At 58.4% G+C, this 18,437-nt stretch overlaps 1 protein-coding gene across 5 annotated transcripts; it reads right to left on the bottom strand.

Moving 5' to 3' along the window:
* Nucleotides 1–263: 263 nt before the first annotated feature.
* PLCD3 (phospholipase C delta 3) lies at nt 264–18,129 on the bottom strand. Of its 5 annotated transcripts, XM_082440977.1 has the most exons (16): nt 17,845–17,979; nt 17,350–17,415; nt 8,460–8,621; nt 8,133–8,361; nt 7,658–7,787; nt 6,567–6,795; nt 5,908–6,109; nt 5,592–5,736; nt 4,605–4,757; nt 3,317–3,460; nt 3,030–3,174; nt 2,069–2,185; nt 1,257–1,423; nt 951–1,086; nt 711–860; nt 264–495 (listed from the first exon to the last, which is right to left on the bottom strand). In XM_082440977.1, exons 3-16 carry the CDS (start codon nt 8,590–8,592, stop codon nt 407–409), a joined length of 2,169 nt encoding a protein of 722 aa, XP_082297103.1. In that variant the 5' UTR covers nt 8,593–8,621; nt 17,350–17,415; nt 17,845–17,979; the 3' UTR covers nt 264–406. The 5 variants fall into 5 exon arrangements, with proteins under 5 accessions (XP_082297103.1, XP_082297101.1, XP_082297100.1 ...); XM_082440975.1 differs by lacking the exon at nt 17,350–17,415 and having other exon boundaries at nt 5,613–5,736; nt 17,845–18,128; XM_082440974.1 differs by lacking the exon at nt 17,350–17,415 and having other exon boundaries at nt 3,317–3,457; nt 17,845–18,127.
* Nucleotides 18,130–18,437: the final 308 nt, after the last annotated feature.

The raw sequence follows: 18,437 nt of genomic DNA on the forward strand, positions 1-18,437 counted from the left end.
GCCTTAGGGGGTGGCTAACGCCTGGGGAGGGGGCAAGGGGGTGGCTGGACTCCTTGTGGGAAGGAGGCTGGGATGGGGCAGAGAGTGGCAAGGGCTCACGTGTCCTGCCCCCCAAGTCTCCTGGCAGCAACAGGCCTGGCTCTTCAGAAGCCACGACGACCAGGTGGGCTGAGCACCCGAGGAGCTGGGGGCATCTCATGGCCCAGGGAAAAGATCAACTGCCTGTTCTTCAGGAGGGGCTGAGGCGGCCCTCAGCACCCAGTTGAGAACAGAGCCTGGCGGGCAGGCTAAGTGGGAGGCCGGAGGGGCTGGCCCTCCGTCACCCCTCCACTCCGGAGGAGGAGAGGGCCTCCGCTGAGGGATGCAGACTGGCACCTGCAGAACCCAGGGTGGCTCAGCTGTGCCGTCAGGAGCGCTGGATGCAGATGTGGACAAAGAGGGTGGCTGGTGACAGTGAGGCCCCGTCCTTGGAAAGCAGGTGGATGTGGCGGTATCCTGCCGGGAGGGGAGCCCAGTGTCAGCTTCTCTGCCCACCGCACCGCAGGGCCAGGCGTGTGGGGCAGAGACCGCATCCCAGCCCTGGGGGCTGGAGGCTGGGCCCAGCTCGGGCCGGCTTAGGGCAGGCTCTTGGAGGGAGTGGGCAGCCTGGGTGAACAGGGTCTTGAAGGCCCAGCCCCCCTTCTCTTTCCACCCCCATCAACCCCACCAACCTTGCTTCAGGCTGCTGAGAGGCAGTGTAAACTGGCCCACAAAGTCATTGGGGGACGTGGCGTCATAATCTTCTACCACGAACCGGACCAGCACCAGCTCCGGAGCCCGCAGCTGGAACTGCAGGGTCTGCCCCCAGCGGGGGTTGAAGCCTAGGGCGCAGGCCTGTCCGTCAAGAGCCCGCCCTGCACCTGCCCCGCTCCCCGCTGTCTGCCCCCAGCTCGCCCCAGCAGGGCCCCCACCATTGTTGAGCACGTAGTTGGTCTCCTTGCAAGCACAGTCTGCGGGCACCCCGTGGATCTCAATGCGCACCAGCGGGTCCACGATGGAGTTTGGCTTCTCGGCGTTCAGCTTGGGCAGCTGCTGCGCAGTCAGCACCTGCGGGGGAGGAAGGGGAGCTAGCCTGGCCCGCGGGGCTCACACCGGCCCTCCCGCTCAGGACCCGGAGGCGGACCGCCCTCGCTCAAGCTGTCCCCAGGCCTCTGCTATCCTCAGGCTGGCACCCCGCAGACAGGGACCCCAGGCAGGGTGTGGTCCAGGCTGCTGACCTGGATGGTGAAGGTCGTTCTGGGGGTTCCAGGACACTCGGGGTCAAAGGTTGTGTCAGGCTGCCGCAGACAGGCAGGTTTCAGGACATAGCCGCACCGCCCATTGATAAGGAAGCGCCCGGCATTGAGGTCCATCTCATAACCTGGCGTCTGGAAGTTCAGGGCCACTGTGGACACAGCGGGGGCAGGGCAGGGGCTCTTAGTGGCCCTCTCTTCACTGCTCGGTTTCAGGAGTCTCACTGCCCTCCCCGCCAGACACACCTCATGGGGCAAGGACTCGGCTCTCTCTAGAGAGGGCTCAGGGTCCCACTGCCTGGGTAGTGCTATCCCACCCCTACCATGGCTGGGGGGTTTCACGGCAGCCAGGGAACCCAGCCTCCGCGGCTGGAACCGGAGGGTGGGGCTGGGCCTGGGGCCGGGCCAGAGCCAGGATCCAAGGAAGCCAGATGCTGCCCTACCTGCCCCCAAGGGGACCAGGCGCCTCTCCTTTGGCGTTGCTCAGCGTCCCTCCAGAGCACACGCTCGTCAGCGTTGACTTAGTGGGGACTGCCGGGGTGTGTGTGTGTATGTGAGGGGCACGTGGGAGTGGAGGTTTTTAATTTCCACCTTCATAAAAAGTTTTGAGATTGTACACTGGCTCGTTTACACAAACGAGCCTGCTTTGTGTTTCCCCATCTTCCTTGTTGATCAGTCTTTTAATAATTGTCATCAACAAGACTCATTTTCCCACCTTCTGGAAAGCTGTGTGGCCTCATCACCGCCGGGGCCTCCGTGGCCCCCTGCCCACCCCCTCTCCTGCTGCTCCCACTCACCCAGCTGACAGCCCGAGTTCCACATCTCCTGGGGGTTGTAGTTGGCGGAGTTCATCCGCAGCCCCAGTGGGTAGACACGGGTCAGTTGGCAGGCATTGTGCCTGATGAAGCTGTTCCCTGAGGGAGAGTTGGGGCAGGACTGTGACAGCCCCTGGGCTGTGGCTCACCGGGTGCCAGGGCCTGTCACCTCCCCTCCCCCACCTCCAGAGACAAGCTGGGAACAGAGGCTGAACTCCCATCCCCAGCTCCCCTGCCCCCGCTCCTTGTTCTCTCTGATGAGGGGACGGGGGTCCTCACAAGGAGGCTGCTGAAGTCCAGAGAGGGGCAGGGACCCCCACCCCAACCGCTCCCGCCACCTGGCACTGCCTCCCCCCAAGTCCCCACGTTCCGACTCCGTGGGTGGAGCACCTGGCCCCAGGCCGGCATCCCCTGTCTTTCATGGCTCATCCCACAAGCACTCCTCCAGCCATGCCTCCGGTTCCAGGAACCCTTCCTATACCTCAAGCCTCCAGGCCTTGGGGCAACCTGCTCCTCCTGTCTGGAAGTCCCCTCCCCCTCCTCACCTGGCTGCTTCCTCCTCATCCTTCAGTCAGGTGTCTTCTCAGCCATCACCTGCTCAGGAACCCTTCTCTGATCTCACCCCCTCCTGCTGGGCTTCCCCAGCCTCCGTCATGCCTGTCATGCCTGACTGATCACCCTGCACGGTAATTATCCATCTATGTCTGGCCCCACCACTAGGCTGTGAGCTGGTGAAGGCAGACAGCAGCCTCCCTCTTCCCTGTGCCCTTTTCCCTCTATGTACGCCTGGCCCGGTGCTGGGCATGTGCTGGGTACTCATTCCCTGAGCCCCTCTTTTCACTGCCCCCGAAGCCCTTTCGCACTCCTTTCCAGATCAACTTCAACATCTACCACCCACCAGGAGCCTGCAGGTCCCCCAGAGGCCCGACGTCCTGGCTCCTACCTGCCTCTCGGATGAGCTTCTTGGCCTTGCGCTCGCTGAGGGAGCTGACCTGGCAGGGCTGGGGCAGGGCAGAGCGCAGGGTCCGCAGGCGGGTGGCACAGCAGTACACGGCCAGGGCCGACAGCTCCGGGGAGATCTGCTTAGCCTGGGAGACGAGCCTCAGCGGGGGTCTGCCCACTCCAGACCCCTGGTCCTCCCACCTTCCTTCCCTCTGCCACCTGCCCCCAAGCTCCACAGTGGTATCAAGCCCCTGCCCAGCCCGGGCCGGCCCAGCCAGGCCCACTCACCCGCCGCCTCTGCTCTGCGGCTCCCGCCTCCTCTTCTTCGTCCTCGTCTTCGTTGTCCTCCTCCCGGTCTGATAGAACTCGACCGTCCTCATTCCAAGCAGCTGGCAGCTTCTTCCCCTTCACCAGGACCCGGCCTTTCAGCTGCTGTAGAGACCAACACGGAACAATTAAGCCCTTTGGCCCCTATGTCAGCTGGTCAGTCTATCATTCAGCCACCACTGTGTGAGGGGCTGGCCCCGGGTGGCGAGCAGCGAAGGAGACAGAGATGAGTGATGTTTCTAATAGGAAGAAACCTATGAGGGAAACAGCTCTATCCACAGGGGACTGGCTAATGGGGCCCCTCTAAGCATCAGCATACTAACTACACAGCAGCCAATAAAATGAATGAGGCAGCTCAGGGTTGAAAGAGTAGGTGCTCTCTTCAAAAAAGATCTCATGTGAAAGAAGCGCGTGTAGAATATGTGTTCACATGATCTTCTTTGTGTACCATTTGAAGGAGAAGATAGCTATGTACATAGCTATATATATGCATGGGAAAGTTCTGGAAGGATTCACAAGACACTGTTGAAGATGATCACTTCTTCAGAAATAGGACAGGGGGGAGCCTGAGTGGAGGAAAATCCATTTTTCGTTGTGTATGCTTTTCTGCGGCTCCATTTTTTCTTTTACCATATGTATGTTATTTTCATACTGATAAAAAAATCAAATCACACACAAAGGTGAATCTACATTCCTTGCATAATTTGGGATTGGGAGTAGGAGGAGAGTTTTCTCAAAGAGCCTAAAAAGGATAAATGTCCTGAAGGGGCAGATAAAATGCTCTGGGGGTTGGGAGGAAAGGAGGATGGACCACTTCTGGCCAGAGAGCTGAGGAAGTTGTTACGGCCGCAGGAAGAGGCCCTCTGTGCCGAGCTAGAGCTCTAAGCAGGTGGCGCCTGGCGAGCACAGATGGCTAGGAAGGGAGCTGCAGGTGGAGCAGACAGTGTCAACCAAGGCCTTCGAGATGGGAATGGCCGAGCCTGCAGGGACTCCGTGGGCAGGAGGCAGAGCGGGGAGGTCAGGGCCAGGTCGTAGAGGGCCTTCGATGCCAGGTGAGAGGGTGGGGTATGTCTAGTCAAAATGGAAGGCAGACAAGTGACAAGACCACAGGGTGGCAGATGTCAGATGAACGGAGAAGCGGAGGAAGGTTAAGACAGAGAGAGGGGAGGGGGCCTGAACAAGGGAGGTGGATGGTGGACCTCGGAGCCAGACCCTCCCCCCACCCAGGCTGGGGGTCCGGGAGCATCACCTCTGGGGACGGCAGCTCTTCAGGGTTCTGGGAGTCCAGCAGCTGTGTCACCAGCATGTCCCCTAGGATGGTGTGGAGGTGACGGGCCATGGCAGCCTGCTGCTCCAGCCCACAGTGGTTCTCGAGGGACAGGATGACGGGGTACGGGGACAGCTGTGGGAGGGAGGGGCGGCAGCTCAGTCACTCACCCCTCCCCCACCAGGACCCCTGCTATGCCCGGCCCCCCACCCCTTTCAGGACAGGCAGGCAAAGGCAGGGCTCTGGAGAACCCACTCTGGGGGAGACTGAGTGAGTGGATGTGGGACACACTGGGGTCAGTGTGTACGTGGAGGGGCAGAGGTCAGATCTGGGGCCTCGGGGAAGGGGTGGACTGTCTGGGGAGCTGAGGGTGGCTGCAGGAATGTTTTTCTTTTATAAATGCTCTTTATCTGTTAATGACACTGACCATGTCGTTTAGGTTGCACACTTTTGGTCCCAGCCCATCATTTGTTGACGGTAAGGTTTGTATAGCTCGACAGAAGTTGCAATTTTATGTAGGTGCAACACTGAGCCTCTCTTTCACGATTTTCTCTTTGCGAGTCATGATTAAAATGTCCTTCCCTACCCACAAGGTTTTCTTCTGGAAATTTTACTATTTTAATACATTTACTAAATATAAGGGTGGGAAAAGGGAGCCTCTCACCCAGCTTTATTCTACCCCCATTGGGCAGTTGTCCCAGCAGCACTTGGTGAAAGTGAGTCTCTGGGCAGGGGTTTCTTTTGTTTTGGGGGGTTTTTTGTTTTGGGGTTTTTTTGGCCACACCACAGCATGCAGGATCTTAGTTCCCTGACCAGGGATCGAACCCATGCCCCCTGCAGTGGAAGCACACACAGAGTCTTAACCACTGGACCACCAGGGAAGTCCCAGGGGTTTCTTTTGGAAGGACAGAGACCAGCTGATGTCATGGGGAAGGCTCTGGGGCTGGGCGTGGGGGTCCCAGGGCTCACCGTGAAGGCGTGGTCACGCACTGCCTGGATCACATCTCGGAAGAGGATCTTGGAGGTGAGGGTGTGGCCATGGTAGATGACCGGCTCCCCTCCTGGCCCTTCCCAGCAGTCAAGCTCCACACAGCGGCATCCCTGGGCAAAGGCTCTGCGGACAGATGGATGGATGGGCAAGGTGTCATGTGGGTGGCACAGAGCAGGGCAATGGACAGGCCCCCAGGTAGGCCCCAGGAAGCCCAGGGTGGGAGTTGAGCCCCATGTCCATCCCCAAACTGGCTCTCAGACATGTTCACTCCCACCATCAACCCCACTATGGTACCTAACATAGGCCTCGGTGCTGCTGGGCCCACCGATCTGAGAGTCGGTCAGGTAGGTATTGTGGGAGCAGGAGATGAAGTAGTGGGCCAGGGGCTGGTTCATGTCCTGGAACACACACGTGTGGGCCAGGTTCAGGGCAGCCCCCTCAGGCGACAACAGGTACAGCATGAAGCCATCCAGAGTCATCAGTTCGTGCTGCTTGGCTGAAGGAATGGGCAGAAGAGCGCATCACGGGGGACCCCTTTGGCCCTAAAATGCCTCAAAGCTCACTCAACTTAGTAATAGTGCGCACCTGCCTACTGACTGGACTCTACGAAAGTTATGCCTTTTTTTTTTTGGCCACGCCTCACAGCTTGCGGGATCTGTTTCCCGACCAGGGATTGAACCCGGGCCACGGCAGTGAAAAGCTGGAATCCTAACCAGTAGGCCACCAGGGGACTCCCAAGTTATGCCATTTAATTTCAACCCAACCCTGTGAGGACGGTACATTACTATGCCATTTTACAGATGTGGCAGCTGAGTCTCAGAGAGGCAAGGTAACCTGCCCAAGATGGTGCCCACAGCCTGTAATAGCAGAGCCCACTTAGCTGGGAACCCGGACCTGTCAGATGCCGAGCCCTGGGCCGTGTTGGCCCCAGCCCCGTCTGTCAGACCCCTCACCTGTCTCGTTGAGCTCATAGGTGTGGATGAGCTGCCGGGCGTGGGCCAGCGTGGCGCCATCCTCACCCTGGTCCTCCAGGAACTCCAGCAGCTCGGAGGTGCTCAACACCCGGTCCTCGCCCGAGTACCGATGGAAGATCTCCTCCAGCTCGGGGCGTTTCAGCAGCCGTCGCAGAAACTCCTCGATCTCAGGCCCCTCCAGCCACTCATTGTTGGAGCGGTCACACTCCTGGAGAGCAGGAGGGAGAGATTCAGAGGAGGAGGACACCCTGGGAGAGCTGGCCTGCGCCGACACACCCGTCATCCACCAGGTCTGGGAAGGAGGCGTTGTCCGCGGTTTCACAGGTGGAGAAACTGAAAGCTAGCCAGGCTCCGGGTCTCACTCAGACTCACACAGCTGCTAAATCGCAGGGCTGGGATTCTAAGAAAGGACTCCTGGGTTCATTGCCTGTTCCTCTGCCCCATGACCTACTCCAAGAATCAAGATGTGGGAGGAAAAACTGTGAGCCCTGGGCAGGGCTGAGGCCCGGTGCCAGAATCCCCCCTTCCCGTGTGTATACGCTACCATTCTCACCCTCACACGTTCACACCCAGGGTCAATGAGCAACACATAACAGAATTCACGTGGTGCTATCGGCCCAGGTGCACAGGTGCCATGGCCCTCCTGTCTTTTGGAGTCACAGTCAACATCCACACAGGTGTCTCCACGTGATCCAACTGGGCCACGGATGCAGAGCCTACCTCTGTGGGCCCCTGTCTGTGCTCCCACATGTGGGGTGTACATGGTCACGTGTGGAGGTGCCACACATGCCACAGTGGAGGGGGGTGCGCTCCTGTGTGTACCCATGAGCCCGAGGTCCTCCCTACCTGGGCTCTGCCTGAGGGTGACGAAAGGAGCTCTGGGCCAGCACTCCCATCCTGGCCCAGTGGCTTCACTGGGATGAAAGTGTACCTAGGCCCAGATGTGGCCTTTCTGCAGAGAGAGGCCACTCACCACAAAAGCTGGGGGGTGGGAAGGGGGGAGGGAACTGATGACTCAGATGGCTGGGGGAAGGCAGAGAGCAGAGGTCAGAATGGTGGCAGATGCCCACCTTGAAGAGGCGGTAGGCGTACATGTCGTTCATGTCCACGTTGACCATGCGGAGCAGGTTCTTGATCTCCTTGAAGCTCATCTTACTGTCCTGGTTGGAGTCTGCTCGATGCAGATAGAAGTGGATCCAGGTGCGGGTGCTCAGGAAATACTAGAAACAGGCTGGGCCCAGCCCCCTGCTGACAGGTAACTGACAGGTATGGCATACCCTCACCCCCGCCCTGGGGGCTCCCGGGTTTGGGGGCTGTGCTTTCCCCTCAGCCTGTGGACCCCCTGAGTGCCCCAGCCGCACGTCCTCCACGGGACCGGGCTCCCCAGAGACAGGATGCCCCGTCACCACCCTCAGTTCTGAAGACAAGGGGCTCTATCTCAAACCGCGGGTCCCTAAGGGCGGAGCCACGCCTCCCCTGGGCCTGATCCCGGCACAGGGCCGGCCCCCCTCCCCACGCGGTCCGCTGCCCTCCCTGGGAGGATATTGGTCGAGGCGCTCGCGCTGGCTCATGGCATCGAGGCGCGCGCGCAGCTTGGCCAGACCGCGCACCCAGCGCTGCGCCTCCTCGGCCGTGGGCGCCACCAGGTCCAAGTTCTTGCGACGCCCCTTGAAGGCGATGGTTAGGCAGCGCGCCGGCTCGAAGGCGCCCCCGAAGCGCCGCAGGCCCTCGGACTGGTGGCCCTCGCGGACGGCCTCGATATGCTGCACGAAGACTGCGGAGAGGGACGGGACGCGCGCGGCCGGGTCAGGGCGGCGGGGCCGGGCCTCCACTGTCCCCCGCCTGCCCACGCCCGCCCGGGTCCCGGCTCACAGATGTGCTGCGAAGGCGCGCGTGGGATGCGCCGCTGGAACCACACGCTCAGGCCGTCCTCCTGCAGCCGGTACAGCCGCTCCTTCTTCCATGTCCGCGAGCGGATCTTGCAGAGCCGGGAGCCCCGCAGCATGGCGCGCACGTCCTCGTCCTCCGTCAGGCCTGCGGGGGCGGGAGGCCATGGGCATCCTGGCCGGCCCTGCCTGCAGGTTCCCGCCACCCTCCTCCCAGCAGGGAGGTGCAGCCTCCCTGCCCAAGCCTCTGCAAACTCTCCCAGGCAGCTCTTCCTCTCCCTGTAACAGGCCCCAACACTGGCTTTGGCTATAGGCTTTATGGCCCCAAGGCCTGTGCTTGGTGTGTCCCACCCAGGCCCCCCGGGAGGGGTGCCAGTAACAGGCCTGCCCTCCTCCCTGTCAAGCAGCCTCCTCTGGAGGCCCTCAGAGCAGAGCTCAAGGCAGCGCCTGGGACTCAGGTCTCGCTAAAGGTCACTCTTTCTGCCACTCCCCTCCATCACGGCCTCCAGCCTTCAAGCCTAGAATCTGCCATCAATAGCCTTTTCCCTTGACACGAAAACCTGACCATCAAGAGGGTAGTCTCACTATCTAACCTAAATCTTTCTTGCTGCAACCCAAGCTCCTCATCTCTGCTTTCCCGAAGACAAGGGAGGACAGCAGAGGTCACTCTGGCTCCAGGGTCTCAGGCCAAGCATGCCAGGCCCAGTCCTGCCTTGGCCAGCCTGGGACTGATCTCCAGATGCCCTGGTGGGGCCCAGCTGAAAGCATGATCTCCTGTGACACTTGGTATCCCCCTTGCCCAGCCACTGTCACAACCCCGTGTAACCCCTGAGCCCACATGTGCTCTCCAGTCACAGTGTCCATCTTTCTTAATAAGACAAAATGCTTACAAAGTACCTACTACATGCCAGACCCCACTCATGTATTAACACACGAGAAAACAAGTGCAGAGATGCTTCAGCAACTTGCCAGAATTCCATGGCTGGGGAGTGGCAGAAGCAGGCTTCAAACCCTGGAGGTCAGGCTCCAGCACCTTCGCCCTTGGCCACTACACTGACCCCTCTGCTCCTTCTACCCTCCTCCCTCCCCAGCTCCCTGCAACCACCCTGGGCTTGAGGACCTAGGAAAGAGCAGGGTCCGAGGAGTCAAATACCAGCTCTGTCCCTTCCCAGTTACACGGCCTTGGTGGCACTACCCTGTGACTGCTCTAAGCCTCATGTTCACCATTCATAAAATGGAGACCACAATAGTAGCTGCTACAAAATCCAAAATTCAGTCAAGATGCTGCCCATCCTGGTAGGGCCACACCCTACTCAGATCTGCCTCAGCAGGGGTCAAAACCAAAGGTTTATGAGCCATGGGACAATAGAACATGTGGGAACCAGACAAAATGTAGGGTCCACACCTTTTGGAAGGACGGAGGCAGCCAGGAGTGGATGAAGGCCCAGAGTTCCCAGAGAACCGAATCTGGATTTATATGTGACGCTTCCAGATTTTTCAATGTTGGCAATTAAATCAAATTGAAACAAAAAACCCCAAAACACCACTGTGTGGGCCAAAGGAAACAAGACAGTGGGCCTCTCTTCCTCCCTTTATTTTAACAAGCTCCCAATACTGGGTTTGGCTTTAGGCTTTGTGGCCCCAAGGACCCTGCTTGCCCAGCTGCAAACCCTGACCTGAGGAATCAAGTCTAAATTCCTGGGCCTTCCTCTCACTCTCTCCAGGAGCCTTTGTAGGATCCTTCTCCCGTCTCTTCCTCACACTGGAGTCCTTCAAGGACCACCTCCTCCAGGAAGTCTTTCCTGATTTGTCTTCAAATAGGAGTTCTCCTTCCCTGACCACCAGCAACACTTGTTACTTTAATTAATCACCCCACCTAAACTGTAATTTCAGTGGACCTTAATAAGCCCAAGCACTGGGATATCCTCACCTCAGTGCTTGTCTCAGAGCCAGGCTTGCAGCCAGTGTTTTCTGAAAGGGGAGGCAGATGGACAGACAGCTGGGGACTAAGTGCATTCTAGCCCCAGCCCTGAGCCATCTGTCCAGATGTCAGGGCAGCAGCCTTGTGGGTCAGGGTTTCTCAACTCCAGCTGTGCATCAGAATCACCTGGTGGAGGTTGCAAAACCCATGACCCAGAGATTCTCGTCCAGCAGGTACAGGTTGGGGGTTGGGCATCTGTATGTTTAAAAACCTACCTTATGACTTTGAGAGTGACTATGATGGAGAATCATGGACTCAGGGGCAGGAGGAGAAACCTGCCATCCTTAAGAGGCTATGGTCCCCCTTGGGGCCAATTTGTGACCTTAATGGCTCCAAGGGGTCTCTCAGGGTTTAGACTGTGGCCTTCTGGAAGGGTCAATGCCCACTCAGTGCCACCTAGCTAGGAAGGGGAGGTGGAACCCTCCTTCTTCCAGGTAAAGAGCTGGAACTTGGCATGTGCCAGGCCAAGAGACTCACCAGACGCTCAGGCCCCTATCCCCACATCCAGGCAACCTCTGCATTCTCTCATCCTGAGGAACAACAGAGTGGGGGGCAGGGCATTCAGGGGAACCTGCAGTGCCACCAGGGCTGAGCCCACCCCTCCACCACCTCCTCAGCTATGGGAAAGGGGACTTCTCATTCCCATGACAACCAGGCTCTGCAGCTGGAGCCACCTCCCCTGACTGGGCCAGCCCTGTGATGCCAAGGCCAGAGGTGGGGAGGATGGGGAGGAGGCGGTTTGGTGAATGACTAAGGCTGGAAATGGAGGTGAGTCACTGAGGGCCTCTTTTGTCCAGAGTCTGCTGCAAACAGGACATGGAGAAAGGCAGCCTGAGCTCCCGACCAGCCCCCCACTGGGACAGGTTCCCACGTTGAGGAGAGGCCCCTACTCCTGGCCCTCACCCCCAGCTCCCCAGGAGCCTGCTGGGGGAAGGGGTGACATTCCATTCTGCCCACCCAACCAGCACAGGCCCCCGGATCACACTGCCCCTTGGACCACACTGTCCTCCAACCACACTGCCAGAGGAAAAGCCACACAGAATGAGGGTGAAGTGCCAGGCTGGGCCAGGTGCTGAGTCCCTGGGTGGGTGCCTGTATTTCTCCATTGCTTGAGCTTCTGAACCCTGGGGTAGTGAGGGGGCTGATCTGTCAGATGGGAGGGGCAGGACCAAGGGAGGTAAGGGCGTGAGGTCAGGAGGCAGGCCCAGGCCCTGGGCAGTGATGCTGAGAGGGGCCTGGTCCTCTGCCTAGCCACCCAGTAAATATTTATCGGTCTTGCCAGATCCAAACCCACAGATGTTTCCTCGACCTCATTCCTACCTGCTTGGAGCAGGCGTGCAAGCTGCCTGCCTCCTGTGGTTTCCGTGGATTCTCTATCTATCCATCTCTGCCTTGAACCTGGAGCTGGGCTGGGCCAGCACCATGGCCACCTCAACCGAGCAGGTGGGGGAACAATCACGAAATAACAGTAGTAAAAATGAGGACAGACAGTACCAAAAGGTGGAAACAACCCAAGCGTCCATCAACAAATGAATGAATAAGCAAAATGTGGTCTATGCATACAGTGGGATAATTATTCAGCCATAAAGAGGAGTGAAATCTGATCTCTGCTACAACATGGATGAACCTTGAAAACATTATGCTAAGGGAAATAAGCCAGACCCAAAAGGACAAATGATGTACGATTCCATTTACATGAGGTACCTAGAACAGTCAAATTCATAGAAACAGATTTTATATCACTTATACCTCAATTTTAAAAAATTCAGAGACAGAAAGTAAATTAGAGGTTACCAGGGGCTGGGGAAAGGGAAGAATGGTGAATTATGTCCTAATGGTTACAGAGTTTCTGTTTAGGGTGATGGAAAAGTTTTAGAAATAGCACAACATTGTGAATGTAATTAATGCCACTGAATTACCCACTTCAGAATGGTGTACATAGCCAATTTTATGTTATATATATTTTACCACAATTTTTAAAAATTAAGGGACTTCGCTGGCGGTCCACTGGTTAAGACTCTGCGCTTTCAATGCAGGGGGCACAGGTTCGATCCCTGGTGGAGGAACTAAGATCCTGCATGCCACACAGCACAGCCAAAAAAAAATAATAATAATAATGTAATATGCCAGAAACCACTGTACACTTCAAATGGCTGAATGGTATGGGATGTGAATTAATTCTCAATAAAGCTGTTAAAGAGGCACAGAGCAGCTAACGAACTTGTCCAGGGTCACAGGGCAGCTGGAGTGCGTTGAGAGTTGGGGGGCCTCACCCAAAGGGCTCTGTGTGACTGAAGGAGCACACAGGGCTCTCTGTCTGAGGCCCGCCCACAGGGGGCTCACAGTAAATGATAACAAAGAAGGAAACCGAGGCAGTGCCCGGGAGGGAAGAGGGACCCAGGTATTCTGCTCCATCCCTGCTCCTCATTCCCACGGCTTCCAGCTGGGCCCCTCTCCCGCCCAGCCCAGCTCCGCCCAGCCCAGCTCCCTGTCATCAGCTGGGGCCCAGACACCTTCCCTGAGCCGCTTATCTCAGCCCCCAGAAAGGGGCCGGGAGGTGGTGAGGAACGGGCAGCCCCACAGTTTCCCAGTGACCACCTGCAGCCTGGGCGGTTTGGGCTGTGTGTGGTCTGGGGCCAAGGCTGGGGGCAGGAATCTGCCCCACTGGCAGAGCTGGAAGGGGCTGTGGGGAGGCCAAGTTTATCCCTGGCCCTTCAATCCCACCTTTCTCACAGATGGGCCACTGATGATCAGAGAGGACTAGCTGTGTATGCTGAAAACAGTGTGGGTGGCCCAAGGCAGGGGTGGATGCAGGGGCCGTGTAGGGCGTGGGCAGAGGCCCGAGTGGGCTGGTGGCAGGGGTGGGAGTGCTGTGTGGTCACGGGGTGTGTATGCAGAGAGCAGGGTGTGTAAGGAGTGAAGGTGTGTGTAGGGTGGTGTGTGCATATCGGGGGGGGGGTGTGTGTGTGTGGTTGGTGGGTGGGAGGTGGTCAGCTTGGCGTGGAAACTAAGGTGTGTGTGTGTGTGTGTGTGTGTGTGCCAGTGCACACTCAGGAAGGGCTCACGGGACTCCAGCAGGAATGTGAGACATGCAGGGAACAGCGACAGCCGACAGCTTCATGCCAACGGGGGAGGGGAGGAAGAGCAGCTTTTCCCCGGTGACTGAGGCCATGAGGCTCTGGGAGGGGACAGGCAACGGCGAGGGCTCTCAAACACCTTCCCACCAGAATCCTCAAGCCAGCAGGTAGCCCCAGCACCTCGGGTACCAAACGTGTCCCCCTCGCCCTGGCTGGCTGCCACACCCAAGGCTAGAGCCTAGCGGAGCTCAGTGCCAGAATCCATAACATTCCTTGAAGCATCAACAAAGTCAAGAAAGGCAGGCGGTGCTTCCCCCGCTCCGGGTGGACATAGTGCGATAAAGGGGGCAGCACTCTTCTCTGCAGGCCCAGACCAGGCGTGAAGCCTGTTTGGGGGCTGAGATCGTGGAGCGGGGCTCCTCAGAGCTGAGGAAGGAGGAGAGGTGAGGGGGGCCAGGATGCAGGACAGAGCCAGCCCCCCAGCCCTGCCTGGCACACACCGGCGTGACCAGGAGGGCTGCCCACCCCTCCCACCACCCAGGCCAGGCACCTACCCAGGCCGGGGGCTGCTCTGAAGACTGCCCCACCTGCCAACCTCGCCCCTGGCAGCCCCACTCACCCTGCAGGAGATGCCCTGGGCAGGCCATCGGGAGAGCCCACTTTCCCTGCGGCACTTGGTGGTGTGTGCCGACTGGGGAGGGAAGGGAACAGATTCTGCCCACTTAGTGCTCTGCTCACAGGGAGGATTAGGGGCCGGGTGGAGCATCAGGGGCACAGGGGCAGTTCCAGGCTCTGGGGAGACAGGGCTGCCGACAAAATTCAGGATGCCCAGTTAAATGTGAATTTCAGATGAACAACAAATAATATTTTAGTATCAAATATTTACATAATTTGGGACATACTGATATTTTTTTTGGCAGCCCTATGAGGACACCCCTGGCAGCTGGCAGAGCCACTATGGGGGAGGGGTGTAGCAGGCCCCTCCCCACCAGGCTTAAATCACTCATTCATTCATTGTGTTAGGAGCTTGGACTCTGGGCCAGACTTCCTGGGTTCGAATTCTCTCTTAGCTACTTCCCAGCTTGGAATCCGGGGCAAGTTACTGAACCTCGCTGAACCTCAGTTTCCTCACTCGTAAAATGAGGCTAATGGTCCCACCTACCTCATAAGGTTGTGACATTAAATGAGCTAATACGAGAAAAGCGCTCACACAGTGTTATAAAGGTGTTAATTAGTATTCATTAATTCCAGAAATAAAGAGCCCTCATTGAAAACGATGGCTTTGGTGGCAGACAGACGCTGCCTCTTAGCTGCGCGGCCTTGGGCCGGTGACTTCACCCCCTCCACCTCGAGTTTCTCATCTGTGAGGACAGTGACAGCACCTTCCCCTGGGGTGACCGAGGATTACGTGGGATCTGGGCTACTGCAAGCTCAGCCCTGCCGCGATGCTCCCTGGGCTCCTCTTCTGCCTCTTCAACTGTTCCCTGGCTTCCCTGGCGCAGACCAGGCCAGCAGCCCAGCCTGGGGGCGGGGGATGGGAGCGGAGTGGACCCTAGGCTCCACAAATGACTCCCACTCAACGCGGGGGCTGCTGTCCGTCCCCCCTCATCTCGGTTTCCCCCAGTATGGCCCCCCTTTCTTTTCCTTGGGCCCCTCTTCGCCTTTGACTCTGAGCCACTCCCTGCCCTAGTCTCTTGACCTGATCAGAAAGAAAATCTGTCCTCTGTTAGACTAAGGGGTTTGGCGAAGGCGGTGACAAGACACAGCCCTGAGGGTCATTTCAGGAGAGGCAGCAGCTGCAGGGGTCATCGTGGAAGCTACCTCGGTGGTAGACCTAGGACTTGGCCTTTATGGCCAGGGCAGTTGGGCCCCAGGACACCTGGGTTTCGCCTCCAACCTGTTCCTGGACTCAGTCAGGCCTGGGGAAGGGTCATTCCCCACAGACTTGACATTCCTCTCTCGGAAGGCAGTCACTCAACAGGACGGTGCAGCAGTCAGGGCGGAGGGAGGGTGGCCCAGATGGCATTCTGACACCCACATAGTTCCCAAGAGTGTCACTGTCACAGGGTGCCCGGAGCTCCCGTTCAGCGTTACTCAGCCAAAGGGTAATGAGTCTTGGGCTCAGCTGTAATTATTTGTCTACAAGTGGCTCCTGGCACTAGACTGTTCATTCCCCCAGGGCAAGGTGCTGTGTTCTCCATCTCCGTAGCCCCAGCCCTGACACTGGGCCCTGGCATGCGGACGGGGCTTAGCAAAAGTGTATGGAATGAGGAGGCAGGCAGGTGTGCAGGAGCATCACCTCAGCCCTCCCATGGTACCCATAACCCCCACAGGCAGCTGACTCCTGGGGCTGCTTCTCTGGCCCAACACCAGCCCTTGACTATCTCAGCGGCACCTCAACTCCCCATGGCCATCGACCTCTCCCCAAACCACCACTGCCCCTTAGACCACAGGATGATGACGCCGCCACCCATTAGAGACATCTTCCAGATCCCACCAACTGCAAAGTCCAGCCCAGTCCATCTCCCTGTAGTTCTGGAATCCATCTCGGCTGTACCGACCCACTTCTGAGCTCCCCGTCCCCCCCGCACACACACAGCTTGCCCAGCTGACTCCTCAGCCTCCCTCCTGTGGGTCTCCTTGTTTCACCCCTGCCTTCGTCCAACCCACCCCTACTCTACACAATTCCTGCCTCTCTCCTCCGGCCTGAGACCTTTCCCAGGCTCCTGTTGCCCTCCAGAGAAAGTCCATAACCTTATAAGTAGGGGCCTTGAGGACCCAGCCTCCACCTGCCTCTCTCCTTTTGCCTCACTCTAGTCTCCCTCCAGCTCCAGGGTGCAGCCAGGGCTTGCTAGCACCTTGGTCCTTCCTTCAGAGCCTTGTTTCTTTGCTTCATTGTCTGACATCCTTGCTGGTACTTCAGCTCTCTGAGGGCCAGGACCGTGCCTGCCTTGTTCGTTGCTGAATCCCCAGGGCAGAGCATACTATAGGCACTCAATAAATGTTTGTGGAATGCATGTGTGATTGATGAAGAGTAGGGCAGAGACCACGTCCTCTGTCTCCATAAGGAGAGTGCCAGGCACGGTGCTCAGAACACAGCACTCAATAAATTCAGGTCAAATGAATGAGAGGAGGTAGAAGTAAGAACGAGGGGTGGGGCTTCCCTGGTGGCGTGGTGGTTGAGAATCCGCCTGCTGATGCCGGGGACACGGGTTCGAGCCCTGGTCCGGGAAAATCCCACATGCTGCAGACCGGTGCACTACAACTACTGAGCCTGCGCTCTAGAGCCCACGAGCCACGACTACTGAGCCCACATGCCACAACTACTGAAGCCCCCGCGCCTAGAGCCCATGCTCTGCAACAAGAGGAGCCACTACAGTGAGAAGCCCGTGCACCTCAACAAAGAGAAGCCCCCCTCACCACAACTAGAGAAAGCCTGTGCACAGCAACGAAGACCCAATGCAGCCAAAAATAAATAAATAAAATAAATAAAAAATTTTTTAAATCTTAAAAAAGTAAAAAAGAACAAGGGGTGGAGGACAGTGGTAAAGAGAAGGTAAGACCACCTATCGGGACCTCTGAATTTTGCTCCAAGGTTCACACAGGTCTTCGGGCAGCCCTGCCCTCTGTTGCCTCAGCCCCACCTCATTAACTATGCTACCGACCACAGTTCTACTACACCACTTCAGTTTTACAGTATTTTACATTGTATAAAATACTCTCACACGTAAACCCCCTCGTTCAAGCCCTCAGCCCCCCAGTCAGTCCCACTTTGCCCTGGTTCTGAGAGGGGGCCAGGGGCAGTGTGGGGTACATACCAACTTTTGCCCTCTATTAGCTGTGTGGTCATAGACAAATTCCTTTCTCTGAGTCAGCTTCTTCATCTGTGAAATGGGGATTATACCACCTGCCTCTCAGGAATGTGAAGAAGATTGAAGGGCACCACATCCGTAACCACCCAGTGCTGGCCAGTGTCTGGGAGATGCTTGATAAACCACAGTTTTTCCTTTCCCCCACTGACTTCCCTCAAATCTGAGAAGGCAACTCTGGCTTTCTGACCCGAAGGTAGGGCGCCCCCTGGTGGAAAACAAAAGCCATCCTGGGAGCCTCGCTCGGACCCCAGGACCTCGGGTGACCCCAGGTGCGACCTCCCCTCCCCCGCTGGAACGGTGCTGGCCTTCCATCCCTAGCCGGACTCCCCACAGCCCCATTGGGAAGCCCACCAACGGCTCGCCGGAACACCCCGACCCTCCCAGGCTGCGCCGCCGGGGCCCGTCCGCGCCCACCCCGAGCCGCCCCAGCCGCTCACTGACCCATCTTCTTCAGCGCCCGCAGCCCGGGCCTCTTGTTGCCGCCGTCCTGGGGTGCGGGCGGGGACGGGAGCGCGACGGGCGCTGAGACCTGGGCCGGCACCGGGGGCTCCTCGTGCCGCCGGTGGCGGCTCCTCCAGCGGCCGCACAGCATGGTCGCGGGGCCGGGGCCGGGGCCGGGCCCGGGGTCTGTGCGCGGTGTCGAGCGAAGAAACTTAGCGGCGCCGGGAGGGAGTCGGGAGGAGGAGGAGCCCGCGAGCAGGGAGAGAGGGAGGGACGAAGGTCAGGGAAGGAGGGACCCGGAGGGAGAGGGCGGGGCCAAGGATGGCGTGGGGAGGTGCGAGGGGGCGGTGAAGGGGGCGGTGACCCCAGGCGGGGAACTGTGCCCTAGAGAAAGTGTGGGGAGGGGGCCCGACCCGCGCCCCCGAGTCTCCGCTTTAGGCCCCTGCTCCTGGGTCCGCCTCCCCATTCTCCGAGCAGTCCTGGGATCCCGGCCCTATCGGAGTCCTGAGCCCCCATGGTGCTGGGGGGAGGCATCGGAGGGGGCGAGGGCTGCCCTCTGGCACAGACACCCTCTCCTTTCCCTGGACCCTGAC

This window comes from Balaenoptera physalus, assembly GCF_965194825.1.
Source record: "Balaenoptera physalus genome assembly, chromosome: 20".
Taxonomy (NCBI): Eukaryota; Metazoa; Chordata; class Mammalia; order Artiodactyla; family Balaenopteridae; genus Balaenoptera; species Balaenoptera physalus.